Here is a 19,561-nt window from a genome sequence, read left to right on the forward strand (position 1 = left end):
GTATAGTTTTATGAGTTTTGTCATATATATACAGCCATGAAACCATCACCTCCAAAAATTCACACTTCTCATTTTATAGACTTTCAAGATACACATAATGTGTATTCTTTTAGAGGGGAAGGGGACTAGTATCTTTCATTCAGAATAATGATTATGAGATTTGTCTATGTTGTGCTTATATCAATAGTTTTCTTGGGGCAGCTGGGTGGCTCAGTTAAGCCTCCCACTCTCAACCTCAGCTCAGGTCTTGATCTCAGGGTCATGAGTCCAAGCCCCACATTGGGCTCTACACTGGGCATGGAGCCTACTTAAAAATAAGAAAATAGGGGGATCCCTGGGTGGCGCAGCGGTTTAGTGCCTGCCTTTGGCCCAGGGCGCGATCCTGGAGACCCAAGATCGAATCCCACGTCGGGCTCCCGGTGCATGGAGCCTGCTTCTCCCTCTGCCTATGTCTCTGCCTCTCTCTCTCTCTCTCTCTCTCTCTCTCTCTCTGTGTGTGACTATCATAAATAAATAAAAATTTTAAAAAAAGATTTAAAAATAAGAAAATAGGGCAGCCCTGGTGGCGCAGCGGTTTAGCTCTGCCTGCAGCCCAGGGCCTGATCCTGGACCCTGGATCAAGTCCCACGTCGGGCTCCTTGCATGGGGCCCGCTTCTCCCTCTGCCTGTGTTTCTGCCTCTCTCTCTCTCTCTCTCTCTCTCTCTCTCTCTGTGTGTGTGTGTGTCTCTCACGAATAAATAAATAAAATCTTAAAAAAAAAAAAAAAAAAAAAGACAGGGATCCCTGGGTGGCGCAGCGGTTTGGCGCCTGCCTTTGGCCCAGGGCGCGATCCTGGAGACCTGGGATGGAATCCCACGTCGGGCTCCCGGTTCATGGAGCCTGCTTCTCCCTCTGCCTGTGTCTCTGCCTCTCTCTCTCTTTCTCTGCGACTATCATAAATAAATAAATTGAAAAAAAAATAAAAATAAAATAAAATAAAAAGACAGAGAGCTCACCTGCACGCGTGCAAGTGGGGGGAGGTGCAGAGGGAGAGAATCTTCAAGCCGAGACTCCTCACTAGGCAGGGAGCTGGATGTAGGGCTCAGTCCCACAACCGGTGAGATCCTGATCTGAGCTGAAACTGAGAATCAGTTGCCCAACCAACTGAACCACCCAGGCCCCCTGTCTTTCAATCATTTCTGATGAAAAGTCAGCTAACATTTGTATCCTTTCCCTGTATATAATGTGCCGTGTTTCTCTGGTTATTTTTTAATATTCTTTATTTTCAGTGCTTTCAGTTTGACAAGGTTCTGTCTAGCCGTGGTTTTCTTTGTGTTTACCCTGTTGAGGGAATGCTGACCTCAGTGAATCTGTCAACGTATGTCTTTCATTACATTTTTTAAAAAGCTGAACCATTATTTCTTCAGATATTTTTCTCCTCCCTGTGGTGGGAAGAATAATGATCTCCTCAGAGATGTCTTCATCCTAATTCCCAGAACCTGGGAATATGTTTTTTTACATGGCAGAAAGGATTTTGTAAATGTGATTAGATTTAGAGCCTTGAGATAAGGAGATTATCCTGGAGTATTCCAGGGGGTCCAGTGTAATTACAAGGGCCCTTAAAAGTGGAAGGGGGGCAGGAGAAGTCAGAGTGGTGCAATTGTGAGAAGTGACCCACCATTGCTGTCTTGGAAGATGTGGGAATGAAATGTGAGCCAAAGCAGCCTCTAAAAGCTGGGAAAGGCAAGGGAATGGACTTTCTCTCAGAAGGGAATGGAGCCCTGCTAACCCTTTGCTTTTAGCCCTATGTGGCCCGTGTCAGGCTTCTCACCTACAGAAATATAAGATAATATATTTGTATTATTTTAAACCACCAAGTTTGTGACAACTTGTTACAACAGTGATAGGAAACTAATACACACCTTCATTATCCCTCTGCTTTTTCTGGGATTCCAGTAACACACCTGATAGATTGCATGAACTACTGCAGGGCCTCTCAGATCCCTGAGATTTTGTTCATTTATTAAATCAATCATTTTTCTCTCTATTGTCCAGGTTGGGTAATTCATATTGATCTATCTTGAGTTCACTGATTTTTCTGTCACCTCCCCTCTACCGGTAAGCCCATCTAGTAAATTTTTTATTTCTAATATTGTATTTTCCAATTCTGGAATTTCCACTTGGTTCTTGTTTAAAGTTTCTTTTTCTTTGCTGAGACTTCCCATCTTATGACTTATCGTGAATATATTTTCTTTGATATCCTTGAACATAGTTATAATAGTTGCTTCAAAATCTTTGCCACATCTCTGAAAAACCTGCTTCTATAATCATTCTTTAAAAAAAGAAAAAAGATTTGTTTATTTATTTATTCAGAGAGAGAGAGAGAGAGAGGCAGAGACACAGGCAGAGGGAGAAGCAGGCTCCATGCAGGGAGCCTGATGAGTGACCCGATCCCAGGTCTCCAGGATCACACCTTGGGCTGCAGGCGGCGCTAAACCACTGCGCCACTAGGGCTGCCCTATAATCATTCTTAATGCTTAAAGACTGAGCTGTTTCCTTCTAAGATTGGGAACAAGGCAAAGAAGCTTGATATCACCATTTTTATTCAATGTTGTGCTGGAGGTCTGGATAATTCTATAAGGGAAGAAAAAAGAAATAAAAGTTATAATATTGTAAAAGAAGTAAAACTAGACAGATGGTATTTCAGACAGCATACCCTTTTATATAGAAAATCTCTGTGTATCTACAAAACCAAATTAAAGAGTTCTATAAGTTAATATGTGAAGTCAGCAAGGTTGAATTATTTCCCCTTCAAAAAATATATGTTGAAGTCCTAATACCCAGTATGTCACAATGTGACTCTATTTGGAAGTAAGGTCATTGCAGGTGTAATTAGTTAAGATGAGGTCCTACCAGAGTAGGATGGACCCCTAATCCAACATGAATGGTGTCTTCAGAAGAATGCATCCATGTGAAAAGAGACACACAGGAAAAAATGCAATGTTAACACAAAAGCAAAGATTGGAGTCACATAACTATAAGCCCAGGACTGCCAAATATTCCCAACAAACCCCCAGAAGCTGTGAAGAGGTAAGGAAAGATTTCTCTCCAGGCTTCAGAGAGTATGGTCCTGTTTAAGACCCTTTTTGCAGACTTCTAGCTCCCAGAAGTGTGAGCTTCTGTTGTTTTACATGACCTAGTTGTGGTGCTTTGTTACAGCAGCTCTAGCAAACTAATACAGTCATGATATGAAGTTAATATATAAACATTAATTATATTTCCATTATAGTAGTAACAAATAATTGAAAAATTAAAAATAATTCCATTTACAATAGCATCTAGAAACATGAAATACTTAGAAATTAATCTAACAATTAACCTGTAAGACATCTACATTGCAAACTACAAATATTGCTGCATGAACGTAAAGAAGATATAAATCAATGGAGAGCAAGATACCAAGTTCATGGATTTGGAGGGTCAATATATTTAAGATATCCATTCTCCCGAACTTGATCTATAGTTTCAATCCAATTGTAAACACAATCCCAATAAGCTTTTCCTGAAGAAATGAATCTAATATTTTATAGGAATACAAAGGACCAGAAATATCCAAAGCAATCTTGAAAAGTAATAAAAAACTTGGAGAACCCATGGAGATGTTTCTCAAAATTTTCTGTGAAGCTACAGCAATCAACTGTGCTACTGACATAAGGATCAATAAGTAGGTCAGTGGAACAGAATAGAGAGCCTAGAAATAGGCCATTTACTCCTAAACAAGGTGCCAGTGAAATGTAACAGGGAAGGGACAACTATTTCAATAAACGGTGCTGTAACAATGAGGTATCTATGTGAAAAAATTTAATTTTAACTCCTGCCTCAGACCGTATATGAAAATTTATTTGAGAGCCATTGTAGATCTAAACACAAAATGTAAAATTACAACATTTTTAGAAGAAAACAGGAAAATATCTTCACAACAAAGGAGTACTAGTTAGTGATAAGAAGAAAAAATTTCTGATTCACACATATGGTGTAAGCCCAGTTAGATTTCTTCTTTTTTGTAAGGCAAGTGCCTGATTTAAGCTTTGATAGCTGAGGCATCTACCTCAGAGATGGATTATCTCCAATAAATATATTGCCAGCCACGTTACTAGATAAAGAACCAGGCCCCTTTCCTCCACTGAGTCTCCTTTGTTTTAGAGAGCTTGGTTGATTTTGATAATTGACCATTTGGGCCTCTTTTTTTTTTCTCTTGCCATGCTTTAAATTTCTGCTCTTAGGTTTTAAATTCACCAAGAAATATTGAGGCCCTTGAGGGGCATCTGGGTGGCTCAGTCGGTTAAGCATCCTGCCTTCGGCTGAGGTCATGATCTCAGGGTCCTGGGATCCAGCCACGAGCCCCACATCAGCTCCCTGCTCAGTAGGGAGTCTGTTTCTCCCTCTCCCTCTCCCTCTGCCCCTCCCCCTGCTCATGCTATCTCTCTCGTGCTCTCTCAAACAAGTAAATAAAATCTTAGAAAAAACAAAACAAAACAAAACACCGAGTCCCTGAAATCTTAGGTCTCTACCCTTAACCCCAATAAAAGTAAAACCCCAGGTGTGTGCCTCTCTCTCTCCCTACCTATGACCTTGCTGTGTGGCTCTGGGTGTGCTGTGTAAATTTCAGCTCCTGTAAATAATACATTCTTATTTTTTCAAAGTTTCCTGATGTTTATTGCTGAAAAGTATCTTGCACTCATAATAAGAACCATGGGCTGGTCCAACCGCAACATTGGTTATTGAGAGGCTAAGACTGGCACAAAACAACACAACAAGATGGATGAATCTTGAAAATACTATGCTGAATTCTTCCTGTAAAAGGTCTGAGGTGATCTCTGAAAATGGTTTGCTATATGCACTTGACCCAGAAAACAAAACCCTACAGAATCATGCAAATCAAGAAGTTCGAATCTTTTGTGTTCCCTCAAAGAACACCTGTGAAACTGCCCAGGCCATCAAGGGTATGCATATCTGAAAAGTCACCCAGTATCTGGAGGATGTCACTTTGCAGATGCAATGTGTGCCATTCTGTCGCTGCAATGGTGGAATTGGTAGGTGTGCTCAGGCCAAACAATGGGGTTGGACACAGGGTCAGCGACCCAAAAACAGTTCTGAATCTTTACTGCACATGCTTAAAAAGGCAGAGAGCAATGCTGAACTTAAGGGTTTAGATGTAATTCTGTGGTCATTGAGCATATCCAGGTGAACAAAACCCCCTGAAGTGTGGTGAGAACTTACAGAGCACATGTTCAGGCTAACCCGTATGTGAGTTCTCCCTGCCACAGAGATGAGCCTTACTGAAAAAGAGCAAACTGTCCCTAAACCAGAAGAAGAGGTTGCACAGAAGAAAAAGATATCCCAGAAGAAAATGAAGAAATAAAACTAAAAAAAAAAAAAAAATTTTTTTTAAAAAAGAAATAAAACTAAATGGTCCAGGAGAAAATTCTGCATAAAATAAATGCAAATAAAAGTAAACAAATACATGTTATGCTGAACAAAAGAAGCTTATACAAGAGTAGATCATATTATTGGAGTTCATTTCAATGAACTCTCAGAGCAGCAACCTACGTTGACAAACAGAGCAGCGGTTTCCTCTTGAGGATGGGTTGGGGATGGTGATTATCCAGAAGGAGCATGAGGAAACTTCCCAGAGTGATGGAAATATTCTATGTCTTGATAGGGATTTGGATAGCATAGGTGTATACATTTGTCAAAACTCACAAAATGGTACGTTCAAGATTTGTGTAATTTCCTGTATATAAATGTTACCTTAAATTTGCAAACAAATATTAAATTCTAGTTAATGATATGCGTGCTGAAGATTTTAGATGTAGGGTGTACTGATGTCTGTAGCCTATTTTGGAATGCATAAAAAAATCAGATGGAGATGGATGGATGCATACATAGGTAATAAAGCAAAACGCTCATCAAAGAATCTAGGTAGTGAGGATATGGATGTTCACGAACCTTTCAAATTTTCTGAACTTTTGAAATTTTTCATAATGAAATATTGGGCAAAATAATGTAAGTAAACTCAATAACAACAAAAACAAAACAACTCAATTTAAAAATGAACAGGGGGGCCTGGGTGGCTTAGCGATTGAGTATCTGCCTTTGACTCAGGTTCTGAACCCAGGGTCCAGGATCAAGTCCCGCATCAGGCTCTCCACGGGGAGCCTGCTTCTGTCTCTGCCTCTCTCTGTGTGTCTCTCTCATGAATAAATAAATAATTTAAAATAAAATAAAATAAAATTAAATAAATAAATAAATAAATAAATAAATAAATAAATAAATAAATATAAATAAAAATTAACAAAGGGGATGCCTGGGTGGCTCAGTCTGTTGAGTGTCTGACTCAAGCTCAGGTCATGATCTCAGGGTCCCGGGATGGAGCCCTGCATTGGGCTCCCCACTCAGCAGGGAGTCTGTTTCTTCCTCTCTCTCTCTCTCTCTGCCCCTCCCACTCATGTTCTCTCTCTCTCTCTCAAATAAATAAAATCTTTTAAAAAATGAACAAAGGACTTAAATAGACATTTCTCCAAGGAGACATACAAATGGCAAGTGAGCACATGAAAAGATACTAAACATCATTAATCATTAGGGAAATGCAATACAGAACTGCAAGATACCACTCCATTATGACAACTATAAATTTAAAAAACGGAAGATAACAAATGTTGGCAAAGAAGTGGAGAAATTGGAACCCCTGTGCTTTGCTGGTGGGGATGTAAGATGGTGCTGCTGTTGTGGAAAAACAATTTGATGGTTTCTCAAAAAGCTGAACAGAATTACCATATGCTTCAGCAATTGTGCTTCTTTCTAGGTATATATACTCAAAAGAATTGAAGGTGGGGACTCAGGCAGGTACTTGTATGCCCACATTCACAGCAACAGTATTCACAATAATCAGAAGGTGGTAGCAACCAATCCCCACCTACAGATTTTAAAATGTGGTATATCCATTCAATGGAACTCGGCGGTAACCCTCAGTTGGCAGGCACTGGGAGTAGGAGGGAATGGAGAGTTATTGTTTAATGACTATAGAGTTTCTGTCTGGGCTGATGGAAAGTGCCAGAAATGACAGTGATGATGGTTATGCAACACTGTGACTATACTTAACAACACTGTGAATATACTCAGTGCCCCAGAATTGTGCACTTAAAAATGATTACAATGGTCAATTCTATGCTATGTACGTTTTACCACATTAAAAAAAATAAATAGGGATCCCTGGGTGGCGCAGCGGTTTAGCGCCTGCCTTTGGCCCAGGGCGCGATCCTGGAGACCCGGGATCGAATCCCATATCAGGCTCCCGATGCATGGAGCCTGCTTCTCCCTCTGCCTGTGTCTCTGCCTCTCTCTCTCTCTCTGTGACTATCATAAGTAAATAAAAAAAAAAAAAAAAAAAAAAATTAAAAAAAATAAATAAAAATAATAGAAAAGCAGAAAGCTGAGATCATTGAGCCCAAGGGGCTGTCACAATCCCTTGCCCAATTTCCAGCCAGTTCTCAGACCTCATCTACTGAAGTCTCTTTCACATGGGGAAGGATCCAGCAACACCATGAAAAATGTATATAGGAGTGATGTCCTAATCGCTCTGTGAAAGGACCATGTTCATTTACTCAAATGGTTGCATCCTGGAGAAAGGGAAAACCCAGACCATTTTACAGTGGGCTCTACATCATCACTGATACCTGGAACGCAAAATACCATCACAGCCTCCACGTTAGAGTTGAGTGTAGAGGACTCAGGTAACAAATGGAGAACTGGCCTGATTCCATTTCACATGGGGTTCCTAACCTACCCACTGGTTACTTCTCCAATTTTTGAATGTATAATTGTAAGACATTTAGCGTTTGGCAAAACTTCCACAGTGGTTCTGACCTTGAGAATAAGAGTTATTTTGTAAGTGAAAACTCCTGAACTGACCCCCTTCAAAAGGATTAAAAAAAAAAAAAAAAAACCACCAAAAAACCAATGCCGCTTCCTGGAAGAACAGCAGAGGTTTATGTCATGGCTAAAGACTTAAAGGATGCAAGTAGGGTGCTGATCTCTAGTGAAACTCAATTTAATTCATTAGTCTGACACCCTGCAAAAACCAAAAGGATCACACAGCACCCCTTCATGATAAAACACTCAAAACAAATTAACTTTCTCAGGGGGTCTGAGTGGCTCAGTCAGTTAAGTGGATAACTTGATTTCAGTTCAAGTCATGATCTCAGAGTTCTGGGATGGATCCCTGATTCCCACTACCTGTTGGGCTCCTTGCTCAGTGGGGAGTCTGCTTGAGACTTTTTTTTTTTTTTTTAATTTTTATTTATTTATGATAGTCACAGAGAGAGAGAGGCAGAGACACAGGCAGAGGGAGAAGCAGGCTCCATGCTCCGGGAGCCCGATGTGGGATTCGATCCCGGGTCTCCAGGATCACGCCCTGGGCCAAAGGCAGGCGCCAAACCGCTGCGCCACCCAGGGATCCCCTGCTTGAGACTCTTTCTCTCCCTCTCCCTCTGCCCCCCCTTGCACTCACATGCTTATGAGCACTCTCTCTCTCTTTCTAAAGTAAATAAATATATTTTTAAAGATTTTGTTCATTCATTTGAGAGAGAGAGAGCATGAGCAGGGAGGACAGGGAGACGGAGAGGGGGAAGCAGACTCCTAGATGAGCTGGGAGCCGGACATAGGCTCGATTCCAGGACCTGGAGATCACAACCGAGCTGAAGCAGACATTTAACCATCTGAGTCACCCAGGCTCCCCAGTAGATAAATAAATCTTTTTTTAAAAAGTGAACTTTCTCAATCTAGTAAAGGATGTCTATGAAAAACCCACAGCTAACATATTTAATGATGAAGACTGAATCCTTCTCTCTAAGATCAGGAGTTACATGAGAATGCCCACTCTCACCACTCCTGCTTGACATTGTATTGAAAGTTTTATTAGGGACAATTAGGCAAGAAAATGAAGTAGAAGGTAGGGGTACCTGGGTGGCTCAGTCGGCTAAGCATCTGACTAATGGTTTGGGCTCAAGTCATGATCTTGGGATTGTGGGACTGAGCCCACAACAGGCTGCATACTCAGCTCTAAATTGGCTTGGGATTCTCTCCCTCCCCCTCTACCTGCATGCCTGCTTTCTCTCTCTAAAATAAATAAATAAATAAATAAATAAATAAATAAATAAATAAATAAATTCGATATTAAATTTTTTTGAAAAAATGCAGTAGAAGGCATGGATATTGTACAGAAAGAAGTAAAAAGCTGTGTTCACTGATGAAGCTGTGTTCTCTGATATGATCTTGTACACAGAAAATCCAACAGAGTCTCCTATTGGAATTAATAAATGAGTCCAGCAAGTTTCAGGATATAAGATCAATGTAAAAAAATCTATTGTATTTTGGGGCGCCTGGGTGGCTCAGTTGGTTAAGCATCTGACTCTTGATTTTGGCTCAGGTCATGATCTCAAGGTTGTGAGATCAAACCCCTTGCTGTGCCCTGCACTGGACATGGAGCCTGCTTGGGATTTTCTCTCTCTCTCCCTCTCTCTTAGCCCCTTCCCTCTCAAAAAAAAAAATCTATTGTATTTTTATACACTTGCAGTGAACAATTGGAAAATGAAATTAAGACAACTATTCCATAATACCAAAAAGGATAAAATGCTTAGGAATGTTAACAAAGAAGTGAAAAATGGATACTCTGAAAGTTATAAAGCATTACTGAAATAAGTTAAAGAAGATCTAAATAGGGATGCCTGCGTGGCTCAAGCGGTTGAGCACCTGCTTTCGGCCCAGGGCATGATCCTGGAGTCCCGGGATCGAATCCTACATTGGGCTCCTGCATGGAGACTGCTTCTGTCTCTGCCTCTCTGTGTCTCTCATGAATGAATAAATAAATAAAATCTCAAAAAAAAAACTTAAAAAGAGAAGATCTAAATAAATTGAGATTTCCAATGTTCATGGATTGGAAGGATTAATGTTGTTAAGATGATCTTAACATTGTTGATCTAATGTTAAAATTCCCAAATTGATCTACAGCTTCAGCACAATGCCTGTCAAAATTCTTCCCAACCTGTTTGTAGAAATTAATAAATCTGGTTCTAAAATTCACATGGAAATTCATGGGAACCAGAATAACCAAACCAATGTTGAAAAAGAACCACAGGGATCCCTGGGTGGCGCAGCGGTTTGGCGCCTGCCTTTGGCCCAGGGCGCGATCCTGGAGACCCGGGATCGAATCCCACATTGGGCTCCCGGTGCATGGAGCCTGCTTCTCCCTCTGCCTATGTCTCTGCCTCTCTCTCTCTCTCTCTCTCTCTCTGTGACTATCATAAATAAATAAAAATTAAAAAAAAAGAACCACATTAGAGAGCTCACACTTCCCAATCTCAAAACTAACTGCAAAGCTACAGTTACCAAGACAGTATGGTATTGCCATAGGATAGATATATAGGTTAATGGAGAATTCAGAATCCAGGAATAAGTCCTCACCCTTTGGTCAATTTGTTTTCAACCAGGGGGCAAAAACAATGCAACGGGCAAAAGAATAATCTTTTCAATACATGGTGCCAAGGCACCTAGGTATCCACCTGCAAAAGAACGAAGCTGACCTTTACCTCATGTCATATATAAAAATTCACTCAAGGGGTGCTTGCCTGGCTCAGTTGGCAGAGCTTACGACTCTTGATCTCAGGCCCCATGTTGGGGGTAGAGATTACTTTAAAAAATAAAATCTTAAAAAATCTTCACTCAAAATGGATCAATGTAACTATAAATTGTGTAGTTTATAAAACTGCAAAACGGGGATCCCTGTGTGGCGCAGCGGTTTGGTGCCTGCCTTTGGCCCGGGGCGCAATCCTGGAGACCTGGGACCGAATCCCACGTCGGGCTCCCGGTGCATGGAGCCTGCTTCTCCCTCTGCCTGTGTCTCTGCCTCTCTCTCTCTCTCTCTCTCTCTCTCTCATAAATAAATAAAAATTTAAAAAAATAAAATAAAACTGCAAAACATTAGGGTAAATCTTCATGCTCTTGGATTTGGCAATGGTTTCTTAGATACAATAGCAGAAGTATTTAAAAATCAAAGAAAAAATGGGATTTATTCAAATTTTAAAACTTTGTGCTTCGGGACACCTGGGTGGCTCAGCATTTGGGCGTCTGCCTTTGGCTCAGGGCGTGATCCCAGAGTTCTGGGGTCGCGTCCCGCATCAGGCTCCCTGCTTCTCCCTCTGCCTATGTCTCTGCCTTCTCTTTGTGTCTCTTATAAATAAATAAATAAATAAAATCTTTAAAAAAAAAAAACTTTGTCCTTCAAAGGACACCATCTAAAAAGTGGAAAACTACTCATAGAATGAGAGGTTTTGCAAATTATATATCTGATAAGGACTGTGTCTTAAATATATGAAGAACACAACACAATAATGAAAAGATAAAACAAGTTTCTAGGACTCCAGTGGTCCTATGCTAGTTGTTCCAAGCTAGAACATTCCTTCAAAGTACAGGACAAGTAATTATGATCCACACCTCCTATCACTAAGACACAATACACTGCAGAGAGGCTTCTTTGGGTTTCCAGGCCCCATGTTCCGCACTTGGGAATACTGCCCTGAGCAGTTTGTTGGGTGATACAGAGCGTGCCAACTTTAAGTGGAGCCCAGAGGGGTCTGCAGGAGGTGTAGACTTTGGCACAAGCAGCTCTGCGCCTGGCCCTGTGATCTGGCGAGCCCATGGCAAATGCTACGGCAGACAAAGAGGTTGAGTTGGGGCCTCTGGTAGGTTCCAATGGGAGAGCTGCACCAGAGCCCTTAGGGTTCTAGAGTGAGACCACGCCACACACCATTCACAAAACAGCTCTTGGCATGTTACTGGGCCCCAGCAGGAACTGGGCATCTGACCTTGGGCTATTAAGTGACCACATGACCAAAATGGCTCATCAGAGCTGGACACTGTCAGAGCCACCAAGACTTAAGGTACCGTTGCACAATGGAAGTGGCGTTGCCAGGACCAGCTCCGAGCAAATCTAGACGTGGTAAGCTGCCTAAGCAAGTGACTGCCACCCCCAGGTGGCCTCTCTCACTGCACCTTGGGTGACCCTGAATGACAGCAGTGAGGGGAAAGCCTTCTAAAGGGTAGAGCTTCTGCAGAGCGCTGTATCGCCCACGTTGTATGGAGGGAAAAGTGTCCAGGAAAGGAAGACACACACCCGTTTGCCACAGCAAACAGTTGAGCTGGTTGCCTCAGGGGGGCGCAGACATTGCAAGAACAGAATTTGAGACAAGGAAGTCAGAAGAAGGGACACCTGGAAAACCAGTGTGACATGTAATGGCTTTCCAACTGATGGACCCAGGGGTCCAGATGGGACACCCTGCTCCCCAGTACTCCCGGAGACCCAACTGGGGAATGTGTGTCCTCATTCTTGAAACTTTTGGTTCTGGGTCTCAGAAGGGGGTAATTTCACCAGGAACACGGTAAGAGTGGCACAAAACATGAGCTATGACATCTGCTAGGTCACTCTGGGCTCCTCATGCCACCAAGCAAAGGGGTACCCATACTGGCAAGGGTCCCACACCCAGATCCTAGGAACAGGGATGTTTGGTCTTCCTGTGCCCTGGATGTCCTGTGGTGTTCCCTGCCCAGTTGTCACTGCGAATGGGCCGATACAGCCACACAGCCTGAGGAGGGCAAGGTACCCGGGGAGGAGCAACTGCGCCAACTTGGTGTGGGGCTGAGCGTAGCAGGGCTGGGGTAAGCATCCGCTGCGTGAGCGGTGACCTGGAGCTGACCCGATTCTCTGGAGCATCGACTCGGTGGAGCCACCTTGGTGAGACAGGCTGTGCACCCTGACCTCGCTGAGGGTGACCTCCCCCTTAGCATTTCCCCTTCCCCTCCATCTCCCTCAAGTGGTCCCCAAACCCTCCCTCCCGTTCCTGCCCCACCCCAACCTCTGCTCTGTTCCCCAGACCTGTTGCCATTTTCAGAGTGTCATATAAACGGCCTCCCACGGTATGGACACTTCTGAGACCCATTCCTCCACTCGGTACAACCTTCTGAGATGGCTCTGTGCTGCCGCACCTGTCACCGGCACCCTGGGCCCCTCCCTGGGTGGGGGACCACGGCGTGTCCGCCCGCTTACCAGCTGGTGGCCATCTGGGTTGTTTCCAAGCTTTGGCGACGGTGGAGAGAACTTCTCTAAACACGCAGGGGCAGCATTTAGTGTGAACTTTTGTGCCTTCATTCCTGCAGGGCAGCTCCAGGAGTGGCCCCGCGTGCTCGTGCAGCAGGTGCGTGCTCACCCTGTAAGCGGGCTTCTGAGCACCAGCACCCCCTTCCTTCAGGCAGGCTCTCCCTTCTCGCCGTGGGCAGCTGAAGGAAGCGGGGCACCTCCGCAGCTGGATCACCTTACCCATAGGGGACACGTCCTATTTCCTGTCCCACTACAGCTGACCACGTTGCTAAGCTTCTTGCCACCCCACACCAAGGGTCCCCCTTCTTCTGTCTTCTCGTAAGATTTTTCTCACTTCCCTATAAGACCCCGCTGGCAGTCTCGGCAGGTCCTTGCGGCTCCCGCTCGCTGTCCAGTCCCAAACCCAAAGCCGCGTGCCTTAGGCCTGTAGGGACAGCATCCCATTCCGGTACCCTACGCCGTCCGGTTGCCCAGAGCTACGTAACAAGCCACCTCAAATCCAGCGCTATGAACACACACACAGTCACCGCTATCGTGACCTCTCACCATTGTCGGCTGGGCTTCCTGTGTGGTTGCGGCTGATGACACCTGGGACAGAAGCCACCCGAAGGCTTCCTCCCTCACTCTCCGTGCTGCCTGTTGGTGGCCCTGCAGCTGAGCCACGGCTGGAACGCACCTCTGCGCGTGCCCCTTCCCACAGCTGCAGGCGTGGCTGGCTCAAGGAGCAGATGTCCCAAGATAAGGGAGATAGAGGAGCTGGGCCACCTCGCTGTCTGAGCCAGCCTCAAAACTCAGGGTCAATGGAGGCGCCTGGGGGGCTCTGTGGGTTGGGCATCTGACATTTGATTTCGGCTTAGGTCATGATCTCAGGGTTGTGAGATCGAGCCCTGCGCAGTGGACTTCTGATCGGCTTCGTGATCAAGTCTTGCTTGAGATTCTCTCTCTCTCCCCTCCCTCCGCCCCTCCCGTCTGCCCCTCATGCTCTCTCTCAAATAAATAAATTAATTAAAAAAAAATCAACGTCACTTCTGCTCCATTCCAGAGGTTAGAAGCGAGGCCTGAGGCCAGCCCATGTCCAAGGTGAAGGGAATTCACTATCACCTCTTGAAGGGAGAAGGGTCAAGGACTCTCCTGACAGGTTTGGAAAGCACCAGCGTGGGCCCCTCACCACAGTGGGCTGGTGAAGAGACGGGCAGAGGTGGGCAGGTAAAGAGATGGCACGTTTACCGGGTGCACAAGCAGGTAGGTGACCCATTCATCAAGGCAGAGAATACCAGGCAAGGAATTGTTTGTTTGTTTGTTTTTTTTATAGATTTTATTTATTCATTCATGAAAGACACAGAGAGAGAGAGAGGCAGAGACATGGGCAGAGGGAGAAGCAGGCTCCATGCAGGGAGCCCGATGTAGGACTCGATCCCAGGACCCCAGGATCACGCCCTGGGCCAAAGGCAGATGCTCAACCGCTGAGCCACCCAGGCGTGCCAAGGAACAAGTTTTGAGAGGATCTTCAGTCCATCCGAGGCCTGGTGGCTGGGAGGTGTTGACAGGTGATCCAAGCACTTGGGAGATTCCAGCCTGGCGCAGAGGGAGATGTCAGGCCAGAGGTATCAGCCCGGGGGTCATTGTCACAGAGATGGTGTCTGAGGCTTGGAGGCTGCAGGAGGTCACCCAGGGTGGGAATGGGGCGGGATGAAGAAACCGCCAGGCCTGGGGGTAGTGGGGGGCACAGTCTTCCTGACCCCATCCTGTCAGATCTCCCGCTTTGAGGGGCACTCAATCCTCGTGCGCCTCTCTGATCACATGGTGAGCACGTGGTTCTATGTTGGAAGAGGTTTCCAGAGTCCTCCAAAGGGACACATGGGAAGAGATGGGAGGTATGGGGCTGCGGCAGCCACCTCGCAGTCATGAGGCAGCTGCCACAACAGTTCTAGTAGTGGGGGCCCAGGACTTGTGCATCTGAATGCTGAACCACCCCATGGTTCCTTCACTAAGCATTCAGATGGACAAGTCCTGGGGCCCCCACTAGAACTGTTGTGACAGGGGTTGAGTTGGCAGGTTCTGTCCCTGAAGTCCAAAGTCTCCTCACTGATACCAGAGCGGAGTCAGCAAAGGAGTCTGAGCAAGGCTGTGAGGTGGGAGAAGGGAGGGAATGTGAGCTCGGCGCCCGACGGGGAACTGCCACTCGGAGCCCCGCGTGCCCAGCCCGGCTCCGACGTCTCCCACGTGGTGACCCGCTGAGTCCCAGCAGCAGCACCTCTGGAGTTAGGTTGCTATAATTATGCTATAGATTGGGAAACCGAGGCACAGGGGGCGGGGATGAACCTCTGGAAGCTCCTGCAGCCAGGAAGTGATGGCTGGGATATGAGCCACGCAGCCTGGTGCTCAGTCCCGTGAGCCAACCGTGTCTTTTCCAGGGGTCCAGGGAAGAGGGTCTTAAGCCGGGCGCCTGACAGGCTGCTCGGGGCTACTTACCTGAGGATGAACGGCCTTCACTGAATTTGGCAAGTGCAGGCGGTCAGCAATGCTGGGCAGCGTGACCTCCCAGGGGTGGGCCGCGGCGGCCTGAGGAGTGGGGGGCACCGAGCCCTCCAGTCACTCTCCAGAAGCTGGGCCACCGACAGGGTGGGGCTGGGGTGTTTCATGGTTTCTTGGAGGGGATTCTGGGACATACAGGAAGCACGAGGAGGGGTGGCTGCAGAGCACTGGGGTGGGGCCTTGGATGGGGTCTGGGAGGCGGAGGAGGCCGGGTGACCCAGTAGAGGGGGTAGAGACTTGGGGGCCTGGGCGGTGGGGATCCAGGTTTGGTGGTGAGCAGAGAGCTCCCGCTCCCCGTTGCCTCCAGGAGGCTGAGGGTCCCGCTGTGAAGTGGGTGGGAGGTTGGGGGCCAGAGAGGGTGCGATCGGGGGGCTGCCAGTGCAGTTGGGCCCCCCTGGGGGCAGGAGCCCGCCAGAGTCGGGGCCAGGAGGTTGGCAGTTGGGGTGGTTTTCTCCAGACTTGCCCGTCGCCCTCTTAGAGCCCCCAGGGGACGAGGGGCCACTGCGGGACGTAGCCCGGGGCTCGGCCAGGAGGGCAACGGGGGCGGCCAGGTCGGGGTGGCCCGGGCCCCGGGGCAGGGGGAGGCGGCCCTCCGCTCCGGGGACAGAACAGCAGCTCGGGGGCGGAGGGCTCCCCGCGGCCCCTCCCCGCGGCCCCCGCGCGCCGAGGCGGAGCAGGTCCCCCGCCGCCGCGGTGGGGATTAGCGCGGCCCGGGCCGGCGCGGCGGGATTAGCCCGCGTGGACGCGGCGCTCGGCCCGGGGATTACCGCGCGCTCCCCCCGACGTATATATCCCCGCGGCGGCGGCGGCGGCGGCGGGCATGGCGGCGGCGGGGGGCGCGGCGGGCCGCGGGGGCCCCGGGCGGCCCTGCCCCTTCTCCATCGACCACATCCTGTCCAGCCCGCCCGAGCGCAGCGCCGGGGCCGCCCGCGCGCCGCCGCCCGCCGGCCGCCAGAGCCCCGCGGAGCCCGGGGAGCCCGGGGCGCCCGAGGCCGCGCCCTGCGGCTGCTGCTGCTGCTGCGGACCCCGCGCGGCGCCCCGGGGACCCCCGGAGGCGGCCGCCGCGCTGGGTGAGTGGGCGCGGGGCGGGCGCGGGGCGGGCGCGGGGCGGGCGCGGGGCGGGCGCGGGGCGGGCGCGGGGCGGCTGCGGGCGGGCGGGCGGGCGGGCGGGGCCGGGCCTCACTGCGCCCTCCCCGCAGGCGCGCGGCTGCCGTGGCCGCTGAGGCTGGGCCCCGCGGCGCCCTCGCCCTTGGCCGCGGCGGCGGGAGGCTCGGGGGCGCTGCCGGGCGCGGGCGGGCCGGGCCCGCAGAGGCGCACGCGGCGCCACCGCACCATCTTCAGCGAGGAGCAGCTGCAGGCGCTGGAGGCGCTCTTCGTGCAGAACCAGTACCCCGACGTGGGCACCCGCGAGCGCCTGGCCGGCCGCATCCGCCTGCGCGAGGAGCGCGTGGAGGTGGGTGCCCGCGGACCGACGGACGCGCGGACGGACGGGCGGACGGGCCGCGACGGGCCCGCGCGGCCCCCTTCCCCTCCCCCCTCCTCGGATAGGCGGGGGCGGGGCGGGGGCGGGAAGGGGTCGCTGGACCTGGACGGCAGGTAGGGCTGGTTTTCCTTCGGTTTAAACTTTCTTACTTTCGCGGATACACGGCCTCCTGCGGCTCGTGGAGGAAGCCGGGAGGAGCAGCGAGCTGCGGGGCCGCGGACGGGGGGACCCGCAGCCCGCGCCGCCCCCCGCCCCCCGCCCCGCCCCTCGGGAGGCGCCCGCGCGGGCCGGGGGGAGGGGCGCGGGGCCCGGGCTGGGCCTGAGTCGCCCCTCCTGCCCCTCAGGTCTGGTTCAAGAACCGCCGGGCCAAGTGGCGACACCAGAAGCGGTCGGCCACCTCGAGGCTCCTCCCCGGGGCCAAGAAGCCCCCGAAGGAGAGCGGCTGACGGCCTGGAAGCCGCTCGTGGCCTTGGCCGCGTCCCCGGGGCCCGCCGGGGAGGACTCGGGTCCGCCCGAAACCGAGCTGAGAGCGGCCGCGGGGCTCCCGCAGCCTGGAGCTAGCGCTCGGGCAGGGGCGGCCGTGCGTGCCCCTCCCCGCCCCGGCCCTGCCCGTGAAAGGAGGGAGCCCTGAGCATCCCCACGTGCTCTCCTCCCCGTGACTAGGGTCGGGAGGATTCCCTGGGGGCCGGTGGGCTGGGTCCGCTTCAACTCCCCCCCCCCCCCCCCCCCCCGGACAGGAACCACTCCTGGGCAGGGGGCCCGGAAGCCTCCTCTCCCTCCCCTCCCCCGCATGCACACGGCTCCCTCGACCCCGCCTCTGGAGGTTTCGAGCATTCTGGGGCGGTCGGCTTGCGGCTTGCGTGTCCTGCACCAGGCCTTGGTGTCCAGAGCTGTGGGATAAGAGCGTTGGGTGAGGTCATCTCCCTGCCCCGCTCCTTAATTCTGTGAGCCTCGCCTGCATCCTGGGAAATAAAAAAGCAACTGCAAACCGCACAAAAGCAGTCCAGAGTTTAAAGTCCGCCGTGGCTCCACTCCCACATCCAAGGAGTGGGGGCCACCTTGCCTTGGGGAGCGCAGCCCAGAGAGTCCTCAGTCCCTGTGCTCCCCAGCACAGCAGACCACCCCACAGATCATGGCCTAGCACCCCCGGGGGCCTGCACTGGCCTCCAGGTACTGCTCATGGGTGGAGATCCTTGGCTTCCTCCTTCTGGCGGGTTTCCAGGCCGTGTGTCTGCCTCCCTCTCCGCCTTCCTGTTGGGGCCAGAGGAAGTCTGACTGGGGAGGATGCACCACATGCCCCTGCCGCTGCCTTGGAAAGTGTCCGTTTTCCTCTCCATCGTCCTGACCCCAGGGTGGAGGAAGGTCGCTTTGGTTCCCCCCGAAGGCCCCTCTGGTGGGCTCAGGGCACCTGGCACCTGGCTTGGGGACCATGCTCTGCCTCCTTACGGGTCCTGGAGGAAATGGGCCGGGGGTATCTGAAAGCAGACGCAGTCCACTCATTAAAGGTCTAGAAGCCAGGGCTACCACTCCCAGGACTCTCCAAGGCTGGCCGGCTCAGAGAACACTGAGCACCCAAGCCGTCTAACTGCTGGGAGCCTCCGGGACAACAGCACTCACCTCCACCCCTCAGGCTACACACTTGTGGCTGTCACAGGCTTTCCCCCTGAATGCTGGCCTTATCCTCGCATACTGCACAGTGCGCCAGCAGCGCTTCCCTCAGGCTGGGATGCCCTCATCTGGCTGGGCCCTGGGACCCTGGGACCCTGACCCTCCCGGTTGGCTCTTCGTCATTGCACGGCCGTGATCAGAGCCCTGCCTGCGAAGGACCAGTGACTGTACTGTCCTCGTTTCTCTCCTTTCTCTCTAGCTGCTCCTTGGCAGGCTCACCCCCTACAAGCTGCCCATTAACGTGGGCATCCTGCAGGCTGGGCCCCAGGCATGGGCCCCTCCGCTCCATTCTCTCCTTGCTTCATCACTTCCACCTCAGGCTCCAACTCCTGTATCTCTGCCACATTTACATCTCCAGCCCAGACCTCTTCCCTGAGCTGGATATTTATGTCCCACTGTTCCCTTGACTACTCCACCTGGAAGCCTGCAGCGCCTCAAAACCACCTTGTCTGCGGCAAACTTTCCTTTTGCAAACCAGGTGCATGAGCCAGAGAGCTGGCAATCACCCGCACCCCTCCTCCCCCTCACCCACCACACCCAGGCCAGCAGCAAACCAATACTTTTTTTGAATTTTATATAAATTCAAGTTAGTGGGCAGCCCAAGTGGCTCAGCGGTTTAGCGCCGCCCTCAGCCCAGGGTGTGATCCTGGAGACATGGGATCGAGTCCCGAGTCGGGCTTCCTGC

At 50.1% G+C, this 19,561-nt stretch overlaps 1 protein-coding gene across 1 annotated transcript; it reads left to right on the forward strand.

Annotated features, from left to right (window-relative positions):
• The first annotated feature begins 16,545 nt into the window (after positions 1–16,545).
• Positions 16,546–19,522, forward strand: GSC2 (goosecoid homeobox 2). The gene is made up of 3 exons (XM_072801935.1): positions 16,546–16,795; positions 16,925–17,178; positions 17,553–19,522. Exons 1-3 carry the CDS (start codon positions 16,546–16,548, stop codon positions 17,652–17,654), a joined length of 606 nt encoding a protein of 201 aa, XP_072658036.1. The 3' UTR covers positions 17,655–19,522.
• Positions 19,523–19,561: the final 39 nt, after the last annotated feature.

The sequence above is a fragment of the Canis lupus genome, chromosome 27, assembly GCF_048164855.1.
Source record: "Canis lupus baileyi chromosome 27, mCanLup2.hap1, whole genome shotgun sequence".
Classification (NCBI taxonomy): domain Eukaryota; kingdom Metazoa; phylum Chordata; class Mammalia; order Carnivora; family Canidae; genus Canis; species Canis lupus.